Consider the following 14,383-nt stretch of genomic DNA (forward strand, 5'->3'; position numbering starts at 1 on the left):
CCTCACCACAGACTCCAAATGCAAATTAAACTTTAGGGAATCCTGCCGAAGGACTCCCAAGTCTCTTTGTGCCTCAGATTTTTGTATTTTCTCTCCATTTAGAAAATAGTCAACCATTCCATTTCTTTTACCAAAGTGCACAACCATACACTTTCTGACATTGCCTTTCATCTACCATTTCTTTGCCTATTGCCCTAATCTAAGTCCTTCAGTAGCCTCTCCTACTTCCTCAAAACTTCCTGCCCCTCCAGTTATCTTCATATATCTACAAACTTTGCAAAAAAGCCATCAATTCCATCATCCAAATCATTGACATATAATGTAAAAGGAATCAGTCCCAACACAGAACCCCGTGAACACCACTGGTCACCGGCAGCCAGTCAGAAAAGGCTCCCCTTATTCCCATTCTTTACCTCCTGCCAATCAGCCACTGCTTTATACATGCTAGAACCTTTCCTGTAATACCATTGGCTCATAGTTTGTTAAGCAGCCTCGTGTGTGACACCTTGTCAAAGGCCTTCTGAAAATCCAAGTACACAACATCAACTGATTCTCCTTTGTCTTTCCTGCTTGTTACTTTTCCAAAGAATTCCAACAGATTTGTTCAAGCAAGATTCTCCCTTGTGGAAGCCGTACTGATTAAGGCTTATTTTATCATATGCCTCCAAGTACCCTTAATAATCGACTTCAACCTCTTCCCAACCACTGAGGTCAGACTAACTGGCCTGTGGTTTCCTTTCTTCTGCCTCTCTCTCTCTTCTTGAAGAGTGGAGTGACATTTGCAATTTTCCATTCTTACAGAACGATTCCAGAATCTAGTGATTCTTGAAAGATCATACTAGCGCCTTCAGCCACCTCTTTCAGGACCCTGGGGTGTACACCATCTGGTTTGGGTGACTTATCTCCCTTCAGACCTTTCAGTTTCCCAAGAACCTTTTCTCTAGTAATGGTAACTTCACACACTTCATGACCCTTGACACCTTGAACTTCCACCATACTGTATGTGCCTTCCACAGTGAACTTTATCAATGCGTTGGGCCCAGGATAGATTCTCTGAGATGTTGACACCCAGGAACTTGAAGCTGCCCAACAGAATGCAGGATATAGTGTTACAGATACAGTTACTGAGAAAGTGCAGTGGATGCAAACCATGCAAGGTTATAACCAGGAATCTTGTAAGGTCAAGAGCTCATCTTTCACCTACATGAGGTCCATTCAAATGTTTTAACCATGGACAGAAGCTGACCTTCAGCCTGTTAGTGCATGTTTACAAGTTTTAGTTGGAATCTGTGCAAAACAAAATATAGGAATAGCACAGGATTCGTGTAAATGGGTGCTTGATTGTTGAAGTGGACCTCCTGAACGAAGATTTGTTTCTGCGTGAACAGCACAGGACTGCCAGATGCACCACCAGCAACGTTTCAAATAGCATCTTTACAAAAAGTAACAGTAAAGACTGCTGGAATGGGCAAATAACATAGGCAAGGGAGTACTTTTACAACTTTATTTAAAGTGTTTTCACTGTCCCAATGATGGATTATCACAACCAATTTTCACACAAAATTCTTAAGTACAAGAAATTCTGCACTTGGTGGAAATCTCGAGCAACACACACAAAATGCTGGAGAAACTCAGGTCCTGATGAAGGGTCTCGGCCCGAAATGTCGACCTGTTTATTCCCCTCCATTGTTGTTAACATGACCTGCTGATTTCCTCCTACATTTAGTTCGCTCAACAGCTACGGTAATAATCAAATCTCAAAGACGGTGAGTAACACTGACAGTGATAACAACTTTCCTTCTATAATAAGCACGCAGCAACTTTCGCTTTTACCGCACTTCCCGGTTATTAATTCTGTTTCTGCGAAACCTGCCCATTAAATTAGGGTCAGCTGATTTCCGAGAGAGCAGAAACTCCCGGTGCCCCCACCACCCCCCCGTCATAATGACGTCAGGCGCGATGATTGACGGGTTGAGCGTTCGCCCCGCCCACTCGGCGACGTGATGGTTCGGACGGCCGGTGTGGCTGCTGCGTGGTGTTGGCCAGGTTTTCTTGTTCGTCGGGGGTAGCTTGCAGTGGGCAAAGATGAGGCTGTGTTGCCAACGAAGATCTCCCATCACTACCGGGTAAGCTGTCGATAGAAACGGTTTAAGATGAGTTGGTGACCCGCTGAGGGTTGGTATTGGGTGGGCTTGTCAGGGGACGGACGGGAGTGACTGACAAGCAATACAGCAGGAGAAGGGTTTCGCCGCAGTAAGATTGCTTCTGTTCGTCTGTAGCAGAATACACTCTGATACGTTCATTTTAAATAGAATTAGGTGGTATGAAAGTAAAATCATTCAGCGTAAATCACAATTTTGTGTTAATCCCCTTTAACTGACTCATTGTCCTTGGGTCAGCAGTTAAGTTTTTAATCTTGTGTTCCTTGACCTTTCCTTGTTAGTTTCTCTGTTCAGTTTTTTAAATTTCATGTTTATTTTAAGGTGTAGGATGAGACTGTATGACCTATTGACTTCGTGCCGGTTTACCAGTCCAACCCCTTCACTAATTTATTTCACCCCTTCACCTACAGTGGTGCTAAAAAGTTCGTGAACCTTGTATAATTTTCTCTAATTCTGCAATATATGACTTAAAATGTGATCAGATCTTCACATGTCCTAAAACTAGAGAAAGAGAATTAATTAAATAAATAACACGAAAACCTTGTACTGGTTCATTTATTTATTGAAAAATGATCCAATATTACATGTATTTGGAAAAAGTATGTGAATCTCTGGGGTAATGCCTTCTACAAAGGCTATTTGGAGTCAGGTATTCCAATCAATGAGATGAGATTGGAGGTGTGGTTTGTAGAGGTGCCCTGGCCTATTTTTAAAAAAACACAAAATCACTGACATCTTTTCATGTGCACCATGCCTTGATCTAAACAACTTTCAGAAGGCCCTAGAAGAAGAATTGTAGAGATACACAACACCAGTAAAGGCTACAAAAGCGTTTCTAAAGGCCTAAGCATTCATCAGTACGAGAAATGTGTACAAAAAGGAAACGCAGTCCTACTGCTGCTACTCTCCCTAGGACTGGACATCCTGCAAAGATAACACTAAGGGCACAACATGCAATGCTGAAGGAGGTCTAAAAATCCCAGGGATAACACCATAAGACCTGCGGAAATCTCTGGAACTTGCTGAAGACTCTGTTCATGTAGCCTGAAAAAGCCCAAGAATGGTGTTTATGGAAGGAGTCCACAAAGGAAACCACTACTCTCGCAAAAAAAACCATTGCTGCACGTCTCAGTTTTGCAAAGGACTGCCTGCATGTTCTACAACACTTCTGGGGCAAAGTTCTGTGGGCAGATGAGACAAAAGTTGAACTTTTTTGGCTGAAATCTACATTACTTTTTTGGGGGGGAAGAAAAAGGGCACTGAACACAAACACCAAAACCTTATCCCAACTGTGAAGCATGGTGAGAGGAATATCATGGTTTGGGGCTGCTTTGCTGCCTCAGGGCCTGGGCAGCTTGCAAACGTTAAGGGAACAATGAATTCAAAATTGTATCAAGACGTTTTGCAGGAGAATGTCAGGGTAGCAGTCCGTCACGTGAAGCTTAATAGAAGTTGGATAATGCAACAAGACAATGATCTGAAAGTTAAGAATAAATCAAGAAAATTCATGTTTTGGAATGGTCAAGTCAAAGTCCTGACATTAATCCTATAGAAATGTTGTGGAAGAACCTGAAGCAAGCTGTTCATGCATGCAACAAACACGAGGAGATCTGCAGATGCTGGAAATTCAAACAACACACACAAAATGCTGGTGGAACACAGCAGACCAGGCAGCATCTATAAGGAGAAGCACTGTTGACGTTTCGGGCCGAGACCCTTGGTCAGGACTCACTGAAAGGAAAGATAGTAGATCTGAAGGTAGTGGGGGAGGGGGAAATGCAAAATGATAGGAGAAGACTGGAGGTGGTGGGATGAAGCCAAGTGCTGGAAAGGTGATTGGCGAAAGTGATACAGAGCTGGAGAAGGGGAAGGATCATGGGACGGGAGGCCTCAGGAGAAAGAAAGGGAGGGAGGGGGAAGCACCAGAGGGAGATGGAGAATGGGCAGAGAGAGAGAGAAAAAAACCAAACAACTAAATATATCAGGGATGGGATAAGAAGGGAGGAGGGGCATTAACGGAAGTTAGAGAAGTCAATGTTCATGCCATCAGGTTGGAGGCTACCCAGCCGGTATATAAGGTGTTGTTCCTCCAATCTGAGTGTGGATTCATTTTGACAGCAGAGGAGGCCATGGATAGACATATCAGAATGGGAATGGGACGTAGAATTAAAATGTGTGGCTACTGGGAGATCCTGCTTTCTCTGGCGGACCGAGCGTAAGTGTTCAGCGAAACGGTCTCCCAGTCTGCGTTGGGTCTCACAAATATATTAAAGGCCACACCGGGAGCACCGGACGCAGTATACCACACCAGCCGACTCACAGGTGAAGTGTCACCTCACCTGGAAGGACTGTCTTGTGCCCTGAATGGTGGTGAGGGAGGAAGTGTAAGGGCAGGTGTAGCACTTGTTCTACGAGCACAGCATGCATGCAGGAGGCAGCGCCAATGCAGTCGTCAATGTAGCGAAGGAAAAGGGGGGACGGATACCCGTATAGACTTGGAACATGGACTGTTCCACAAAGCCAACAAAAAGGCAGACATGCTGAGCTCGTTGACTTCATTAACTTTGCCTCCAACTTTTACCCTGCCCTCAAATTTACCTGGTCCATTTCCGACCATCTCTGGAGACAGCTTATCTACTAATATCTACTATAAGCCTACAGACTCTTACAGCTACCTGGACTATTCCTCTTCCCACCCTGTCTCTTGCAAAAATGCTATCCCCTTCTCACAATTCCTCTGTCTCTGCCGCATCTGCTCTCAGGATGAGGCTTTTCATTCCAGGATGAAGGAGATGTCTTCCTTTTTTAAACAAAGGGGCTTCCCTTCTTCCACCATCAACTCTGCTCTCAAACACATCTCTCACATTTCCCGCACATCTGCCCTCACCCCATCCGCCCGCCACCCCACTTGGGATAGGGTTCCCCTTGTCCTTACCTACCACCCCACCAGCCTCCAGGTCCAACGTATAATTCTCCATAACTTCCACCACCTCCAACGGGATCCCACTACCAAGCACATCTTTACCTCCCCCCACTTTTCTGCTTTCTGCAGGGAATGCTCCCTACGCAACTCCCTTGTCTACTCATCCCCCCATCCCTTCCTACCGATCTCCCTCCTGGCACTTATCCTTGTAAGCAGAACAAGTGCTACACCTGCCCTTACACTTCCTCCCTCACCACCATTCAGGACCCCAGACAGTCCTTCCAGGTGAGGCGACACTTCACCTGTGAGTCGGCTGGTGTGGTATACTGCGTCCGGTGTTCCCGGTGTGGCCTTTTATATATTGGTGAGACCCGACGCAGACTGGGAGACAATTTCGCTGAACACCTACGCTCGGTCCACCAGAGAAAGCAGGATCTCCCAGTGGCCACACATTTTAATTCTACGTCCCATTCCCATTCTGATATGTCTATCCATGTCTCCTCTACTGTCAAAATGAATCCAAACTCAGATTGGAGGAACAACACATTATATACCGGCTGGGTAGCCTCCAACCTGATGGCATGAACATTGACTTCCATAACTTCCGTTAATGCCCCTCCTCCCCTTCTTACCCCAGCTTTGACATATTTAGTTGTTTGCTTTTTTTCTCTCTCTCTGCCTATCACTCTGCCTGCCCTCCATCTTCCTCTGGTGCTTCCTCCCCCCCCACCTTCCCTTTCTCCTGAGGCCTTCCGTCCCATGATCCTTTCCCTTCTCCAACTCTGTATCACTTTCGCCAATCACCTTTCCAGCTCTTAGCTTCATCCCACCCCCTCCGATCTTCTCCTGTCATTTCGCATTTCCCCCTCTCTCCACTACTTTCAAATCTCTTACTATCTTTCCTTTCAGTTAGTCCTGACGAAGGGTCTCGGCCCAAAATGTCGACAGTGCTTCTCCTTATAGATGCTGCCTGGTCTGCTGTGTTCCACCAGCATTTTGTGTGTGTTGTTCATGCAAGGAAGCCCAGCAACATCCTGGAGTGAGGCATTTTTGTAAGGACAAATGGCTTAAAATTCCTCCAAGTTGATGTTCAGGACTAATCAACAGTGACAGAAATGTTTCGTTGAAGTTATTGCTGTAAAAGGGAGTCATACTAGTTACTAAAGGCAAAGGTTCACACTCTTTCTCCAACAAACCAATGTAATAATTGGATCACCTTTCTCAATAAATAAATGAACAAGTATAATTTTTGTGCTGTTTCTTTAATTGGGTTCTCCTTATATAGTTTAGGACTCGCCTGAAGATCTGATCACATTTTGGGTCATATTTATGCAGAAGTAAAGAAAATTCTACAGGGTTCACAAACTTTCTAGCACCACTGTATATGAGGTGCAGGTACAATGGAAAAATTGCTTGCAACGTAACGGAACATAGATTCAGACCACACAGGACAGAAATATACATGAATTATTACCAGATAGCTGGTGATGGGCGGGAGATGGTGGGAGACTTTTTTGTACTAAAAGTCTTGTTTTGTATTATCAGTGAGAAGTCCATGTTTGTGCAAAAGCTGGTAGATAGTGTTCCATTGCTGAGGTAGCTTTAGAGTTTCCAAGTCAATTCACAAACGGGCTTCTGTCATTTGGCAGTAGATATTCAGCCAAGGCAGTCATAAAATATATAATTGCATAAGGGGGTCAAGAATCAGATTATTCAAATGTCTGTTCCCTTGTAGATTTTAGTTAATTATTTTATGTAAACTTATTTTGCACTAATTTAATCCAACTATTTTAAAGCACTAAGTGCATAGATATTTACCTTAATTTTCTATATTATCATTGCATTGTATTGCTGCCGCAAAGTTAACAAATTTCACGACATGTGCCAGTGGTATTAACCTGATTGTGACTGTAAGTTCTAGAAATCTACAGGTCCATAGATGAAGTTATTTTGACGCTGCACAAAATCCGATACTGTTGGTGGGAGGGAATTGAAATTTAATTTCACTCCTGCATTTTAGTTTAATTTGTGGCATAAATACATATTATTTGTTGATCTGTTTGTGGTAATACTACTTTGTGTTTGTGAGTTATATGCGTTGTCCAGGGAAAGTTTGTTGTTATAAATGTATATGGTTGAAATGCCAATAAACTTGAACTAGAGGTATGTGTCTTCAAATTCATCAATGGTCAGAATTGTAGTTATTTTGGTGTCATGCCTTTTGTCAGTAGCTGTATACAGATCTGTTAATGATGCCCTCTTTTGAGGGTTGACCTCACTAATTCCTGTGCCTAGCAAGCAAATGGGAAATGTAATAACCCATTCCTCAATGAATTCCTCAAACTTGATTGAAAGATTAAGGTCAGGTAAAATGGGATTTTCATCCTTTATTTTACCTTTTTATTTGTAGTACTTTAACAAATTTAGTTTTAAAATGCTTTAATTCTTATGTTCAAATCGATTTGTAACTTTTGCAAATGTCCAAATATCAGACATTTAAGTACTGTCCAAAGCCTTTCAACAGCAGCAGGCATTCACTCACCAGCACCGTGCCACAAAAAAAAGTGTCACCTGCAAAATCTTCTGTGTTTTATTGTTCCAGTGACTTCTGCAATGTACTGTGGTCTCACAGCAGAACGATGGAATGCTATACAAGTCAGATTGGAGCATTCTTGGGCTTCTGCGCTGTGCCAAGCTAAAGGCCAGGTGCTCTGCATCTGCCCTCTCAGATTTGCACCAGTCACGAAATCGGGGGCAGTTGAAAAAGTGTTTGAGAGCCAGCTGATTTTTATTTTATAATTTAACACTAAATTTTGAAAGTTGAACGTGCTTTTAAAAAGCTTGGTATTTAAACTTATTGAAGCACTGGCAGAGGCTTTCTGTCGGAACACCAGGAGCCTCAGTTTCCACTGTTTACAGCTGAATTGTTATTTGAGGATTGCTCTTATTCACAGAAGGATTGCAGTATTAAGATTGGCAGAGCTTGAGAAACACCAGCTGCAGGAAGCAAGCATAAGGTGTGACTCAAATGAATATAGGTATGACTCATTGGATTGAAACGTATGTGGTTGAATGAACCACAGATGGTCTTAAAAACATTACTGTAATACTACTTTCTTTCCACCTTCTTATCAACTCCCCTCTGAATGCATCATTGATCTACGCATCAGAATTCAAAGTAAGCTTATTCTTCAAGTATGTATATGTAAGCATATCTTGCAGACATTCATGGTCAAACAAAAGCAATACAAAAGAATCAATGAAAAATTACAAAGGCTGACAAACAACCAATGTGCAAAAGAAGACAGCTGTGCAGATTTTAAAAAACAGTAAATAAATATGAGAAGGCAACACGAGTGAATCTGCAGATGCTGGAAATAAATAGAAACACAAAATGCTGGCAGAACTCAGCAGGCCAGACAGCATCTAAGGGAGGAGGTAGTGACGACGTTTCAGGCCAAAACCCTTCATCAGGAGTGAAGTAACATGGGATGGTCGAGGGGGACTAAGAAGTGGGGGGAGGGAGGAAGTAGAGAGCTGGGAAGTGATAGGCTGGAGGGAAATGGGCTGGGGGAAGGTGGAGAATTATGGGAAATAAAAGAGAAAGAAAGGTAGGGCTGGGGGGGAGATTATAGTGAGGGCAGGGGAAAGAGAGAGAAAGAGAACCAGATTAAAATTATAGATAGGAATGGGGTAAGGGAGAAATATGAGAACATGAGTTGTAGAGTGCATGGGTTGTGGAATCAGTTCAGAGATGAGAAGAGTGAAGTTATCCATGCTGGTTTATGAGCCTGATGGCTGAAGGGTAATAACTGTTCCTGAATCTGGTAGTGTACAGCCTAAGGCTCTTGCACTGCCTAACGGATGGCAGCAGTGAAAAGAGAGCACGGCCTGGAAGGTGGGGTCCTTGACGGTGTAAGCTGCTGCTTTTTTTGTGCAGCACTGCTTGTAGGTGTGCTCAGTAGCGGAGAGCTGTGCTGAACTGGGGTGGCGTTCAACACTTTTTTTTGTAAACTTTTCTGTTCTTAGGCATTGATGTTTCTGATCTGCACAAGCAGTGAGGAAAGTAGAGGTGCTCCTGAGCTTTATTTGTGCTGGCACTTGCATGTAGGTCCCAGAATGGATATTCTCATAAGAGAACACACAAAAATTTTAAGTAACTGACCCTCTCCACCTCCAATCCCCTAATGAGGGATGGCTTATGTCTTATTCCTCCTGTAGTCAATAACCAGGTCTTTGGTTTTGCTGATGTTGAGAGAAAGGCACCATATTGTTGTGGCACCATTCAACTAGATGTTCCGTCCTATTGTATATTCTGATCCGTCACCACATTTGATTTGGTTAAAGACAGTGGCATCACCAGCAAACTTAAATGTGGCATTGGAGCTGTACTAAGCCACATGCTCACGTCTAAAGTGAATAAAGCAGGAGCTAAGCACACACCCGTGTGGTGAGACTGTTGACGTTGAGTGTGGAGAAGTTGTTGCCAATCTGTACTGACTGGGGTCTGCAAGTAAAGAAATCGAGGATCCAGTTGAACTGGGAGGTCCCAAGGCCCAGGTCTTGGAGCTTAGTGGTTGGGTCTGAGGGAATGCTAGATGATGAATGCTGAGCTGTAGTCAATGAAGAGTATCCTGATGTATGCACCTTCACTGTCCAGGTGTTCCAGAGCTGAATGTGGAGCCAAGGAAATGGCATCTGCCATTAACCTGTTGTGATGGTAGGCCAATTGAAGCGGATCCAAGTAATTCCTTGGGCAGAAACTGATGCACTTCGTGAACAATCTCTCGAAGCACTTTATGACACTGGTGTCTATTGTCTATTGTCTATATATGTGCTACTGGGTGATGGTCGTTGAGTCAGGTTACCACATTCTTCTTGTGCACCAGTATGATTGAAGCCTGCCTGATACAGGTGGGGTACCTCGGACTGGTGAAGTGAGCAGTTAAACCCTCCAGCCAGTCTTCGGTAGGCAGCTAGGTACACTGTCTAGGCCGGGTGCTTTCTGTGGATTTGCCCTCCTGAAGAATGTTCTTAGAGACTGAGATCACAGCGTTGTCAGGGACTGGGAGTTTGTGAAGGTACCTCCATGTTCTATTGATCAAAGCAAGTATAAAAGGCGTTGAACTTATAGACATATAACAATTACAGCACGGAAACAGGCCATCTCGGCCCTTCTAGTCCGTGCCGAACACTTACTCTCACCTAGTCCCACCGACCTGCACTCAGCCCATAACCCTCCATTCCTTTCCTGTCCATATACCTATCCAATTTTACTTTAAATGACAATATCGAACCTGCCTCGACCACTTCTACTGGAAGCTTGTTCCACACAGCTACCACTCTGAGTAAAGAAGGTCCCCCTCGTGTTACCCCTAAACTTTTGCCCCTTAACTCTCAACTCAAGTCCCCTTGTTTGAATCTCTCCTACTCTCAACTCTCCCTATTCTTATCTGGAAACTTTTCTCATTTATGTAGCTTGAGTACATTTACTATCAAAGTACATATACCTAGGGGTGGGCAATAAATGCTAGCTAAACACCCACATCCCGTAAATGAATACATTTTTAAAAGTCCTGAACTGACTCTGTAGTTGTGGCCTGCAGCCTGAGATAATACTCTTGCAGGCAGTCACAGAACAAAGGAACACATAGCATCCACTATACCCCACACCACAAAGACAGTTAAACGTTCAATGTGTGGGGGGACGGGAGAAAAGCAAATCAAGTGAACAGTAAAAATAAACAAATAATACACAGAGCATGAATTGCAGAATCAACAAAAGTGAGTCCACAGCCACAGAGCTGGTTCAGTTCAGCACTGATGACTGCAGGGTCAGTTCGGTGCTTTAGGTGAGAAAAGCCTCACTGGCTGAACAACAGTTCATCCCTTGCCCTCAGCTTTGACACCTTAATCTTTTTAATCTGGCTTGGCACTTAAATCAGCTGAACATTGATTTGTGTTTTGCTGTGGGGCCCAGGCCTCACCACATCAATCCTGCCCCAATTCTGCTCTAGCGGTGGCCACTGCGGCCATATCTGTATTCTGAAATTCCGGTTTGCTGGATCCTTCAGGATACTGCAGAAATGCTAGGTTGTCCGGACAGTCTGAAAGCACAGCCTCCGAAGGGAAATTCCAGGCTGCAGATTGCAGTGACGATCATCCGTAAAGATATATTTAGTAGAATAGTTAACAGTTTTGTTAGCTGCCTGCAAAGAGCTTGTTTTTGCTTGAATCACAGAAGGATGGTCAGCAGCTGTGGCAGCACTGGGGGCCATGACCTCCTACATAGCAAACCTTTATCTCAGGGCCACTTTCAGGAGCCAAATAACCTGTCATCAGAAATTGGAGCACCTGAAGGAAACTTGCACGACCACCAAGATTATATTCAGTATTCTCCAAGTGAATGTGACATGGGAGCTCAGGATTGAACTTGGGTTGCTGGAGCTGTGGGGCAGGTAGACTGTTAGCCGTGGCATCCCAATACGGGCTGTGACCTTTTCTTGTTTTGCTCTTGTATTTTAACACCATCTGGTTTTATTATTGAGTAATTTTTTTTGGAGTGAGGGAGTGGATTTCCTCATGACAAAAATGATGCACTAACTTTGTGTTGTCGTTACAGTAACAGCCATGTTGGACATTAGGTGACCTCACTTCATCAAGGCAGAAGAAGGAGCAGGTAAGTATCGGATACAGTACTACAGTTTAACAACTTAAGACCCTTTAAGGATTTTTAATGCATTTTGGATACTTTGAATGGCTGAAGAGTACAGATTTGTTAAAGTGAGCATTTCCAAACTGATTTGAGCATATTACTTCATTGGAAACAAGCAATGAATATTAATTTCTAAGTCCTATCAATGAAATAAATTGCAAGGAAAGGTAGTAAGGTAGTTAAAGTTGCTGAGAACGAGCCTTGGCTGATGATCCAGTAACAACAGTTCAGACTCCACCTCTGGTAGATCAAATTCAATTAAGTCTGTGAATTAGAATTAAAACTGTTTGTACCAATAATGGTGATTACTGGCTTATCATTTCAAAAGTAATGAATATTTCATCAGCAACTTGATAGGAAATCTGCCTTTACTCCACAAAACGATGTATGTGTATCCCCCATCATGGGTACTAGCATCCAGGTCACCTTCAAAAGGTGATGGTTCAAAGCCAGCATCCATCGTTAAGGACCCTCTCCACTTAGGACAAGCCCTCTCCTCATTGCTACCAACCAGGAGCCTGAAGGTTTACTCTGTTTTATGAACAGCTTCTTCCCCTCCACCATCAGATTTCTGAGTGGACGATGAGCCCACCAACAATGCCTCAGTATTTTTTGCTCTTTTTGTACTACTTAGTATGTATGAAAAATAAATATAATTGAGTGTAATTTATAGTTTCTAATACGCATTACAATGTACTTCTGCCTCAAAACTACAAATTTAATGACACATGCCAGTGATGTTAAACCTGATTCTGATAATATAAAATAGATAATGGATTTATGACTCTGGATCCAGTGCTATATGCTTGGCTCTTGACTGCCCTCAGAAATGGCCTAGCAGGCCACTCATTTCAAGACTGCTTGAGAGTGCTCATTAACTGTTGCGTGTATGCAATGAATAATTATTTTTAAATATGTTGGATCAAGTAATGGGTCCAAAATGATTCAGATAGTTAACTTCTTTTTCAGGTTCAAGGTATTGGTTAATTCAAGCTTCAACTTGCACATTAATGATATAGTTTCTGTTTTAATTTCCTTTGTTAAATAGGATGAAAAAAGAAGACGGTATCCAATCAAAAAAGAGAAGTGTTGTTTTAAACAGCTTGAATCTGTTTCAAGTTTTGGGCCTCCTTTATTTTCTTCATCCTGGTAAATATTTTGTATCAAGTTTAAAGTATCAAAATATTTTTGTTTGGGTGTTCGCTACACTGCATGGTTATTGTATTCCTGATACGTATTTAAATATTTATCCTTTGATTCTTTTAAGGTGTACTACTTACAAAAATACAGTGTTTATTTTGTGTTAAGTTTTTACTTCAAAATCATAAATTTATAAATATTTGAAAATGATTTCAACTTGTGCTTTAGAAATGCCTTCCCGGTTCTTGCTTGGTGCTGATCGTAAATCTGGCTTTGATCCATTTAAGTAATCTGCCCTGAAATATAGATGGATATTTGTACTGTCAATGGTGTTGCCACCTTGAATGAATTGACTTAACATTAGGGGTAGGAAATGCTCTGAAGTTCACTATTCAGGAAGTGGCAAATGATAGAATTGAGTCGAACTGGTGTTTTGATACATGTTCCGTTTTTTAAGTTGAAACCTGCAGAATTGGTGAAGAGCCATTGTAGGTGGTGATGTTGGATCAATGGTGTTGAGGTTGAGAACTTCAGATTCGTATGAACGAACATCAGTTGTAGCCCCTCCTGGTCCAACTATGTTAATGTCACAGTCAAGAAAGTTCACCAATGCCTTTACTTACTCAGGAATCTAAAGACATTTTCCATGTCCTTATTGACACTTACTAATCTTTATTTATGTACCATGGAAAGCATCCTGTGTGTGTGCTTTTGGTATGGCAACTGCTGTGCATGTGACATTACGAAACTGCAGAGAATTATGTTCACATCTCAGCACTTCACGGAAGCCAGTCTCTGCCCCCCACCCCACTCACATGGACTCTGGTCAGTGAAGCTACTACGAAGCTTCATTGAAGCTTCAGTGAAGCTGCTAGCATATTCAAAGACCCCACCCCAAATATTCCATCTTTTGCCCTCTTCCATTGAACAGAAGATACAAAAGTCTGAAAGCATGTACCACCATGCTGGAGGATAGCTTCTACCCCACTGTTAATATAATTATTAAATGGTTCCCTGGCATGAGAAGATGGACTCTTGGCCTGACTATCTACTTCATCACCATCTTGCACCTGATTGCTTACCTGCACTGGACTTCCTCTGTAGTTCAGGCATTCTGGAAAGTTGGAGCAAGCTGAGATGTATAAATGGTATGTACAGCAGGACAGTCAATATCGCATAGAAATATAATTGTATCAGCATGAACTAGCTAGATGAAAATGCTGTTGGATGGAGAAAGATGAGAGGAATCCAGTTTTATTGGAGCGCAGTTTTTAAATTATTGGTATGTAATAGAATGCAATTAAATTAGAGTATTTATATTTGAGCAAATTAAATCCCCTTTCCTTGGGCATGCTCATAATGTTAAATTGAATGGATTTAGTCTACTGCTCTGGCCCTGCAATCTGAGATAAGTGTGGAGGAGAGAGCTGTTTGACTCTTCTG

At 42.6% G+C, this 14,383-nt stretch overlaps 1 protein-coding gene across 2 annotated transcripts in view; it reads left to right on the plus strand.

Moving 5' to 3' along the window:
• The first annotated feature begins 1,966 nt into the window (after positions 1–1,966).
• Positions 1,967–14,383, plus strand: part of LOC132393453 (interferon alpha/beta receptor 2-like) — a 31,080-nt gene continuing 18,663 nt past the window's right edge. For both annotated transcript variants that reach the window (XM_059968702.1, XM_059968703.1), the window contains exons 1-3: positions 1,967–2,126; positions 11,708–11,764; positions 12,849–12,949. In XM_059968702.1, coding sequence (XP_059824685.1) covers positions 12,850–12,949 — 100 coding nt within the window. In that variant the 5' untranslated portion in view covers positions 1,967–2,126; positions 11,708–11,764; position 12,849. The remainder of the gene's footprint in view (positions 2,127–11,707; positions 11,765–12,848; positions 12,950–14,383) is intronic.

This window comes from Hypanus sabinus, chromosome 4, assembly GCF_030144855.1.
Source record: "Hypanus sabinus isolate sHypSab1 chromosome 4, sHypSab1.hap1, whole genome shotgun sequence".
NCBI lineage: Eukaryota > Metazoa > Chordata > Chondrichthyes > Myliobatiformes > Dasyatidae > Hypanus > Hypanus sabinus.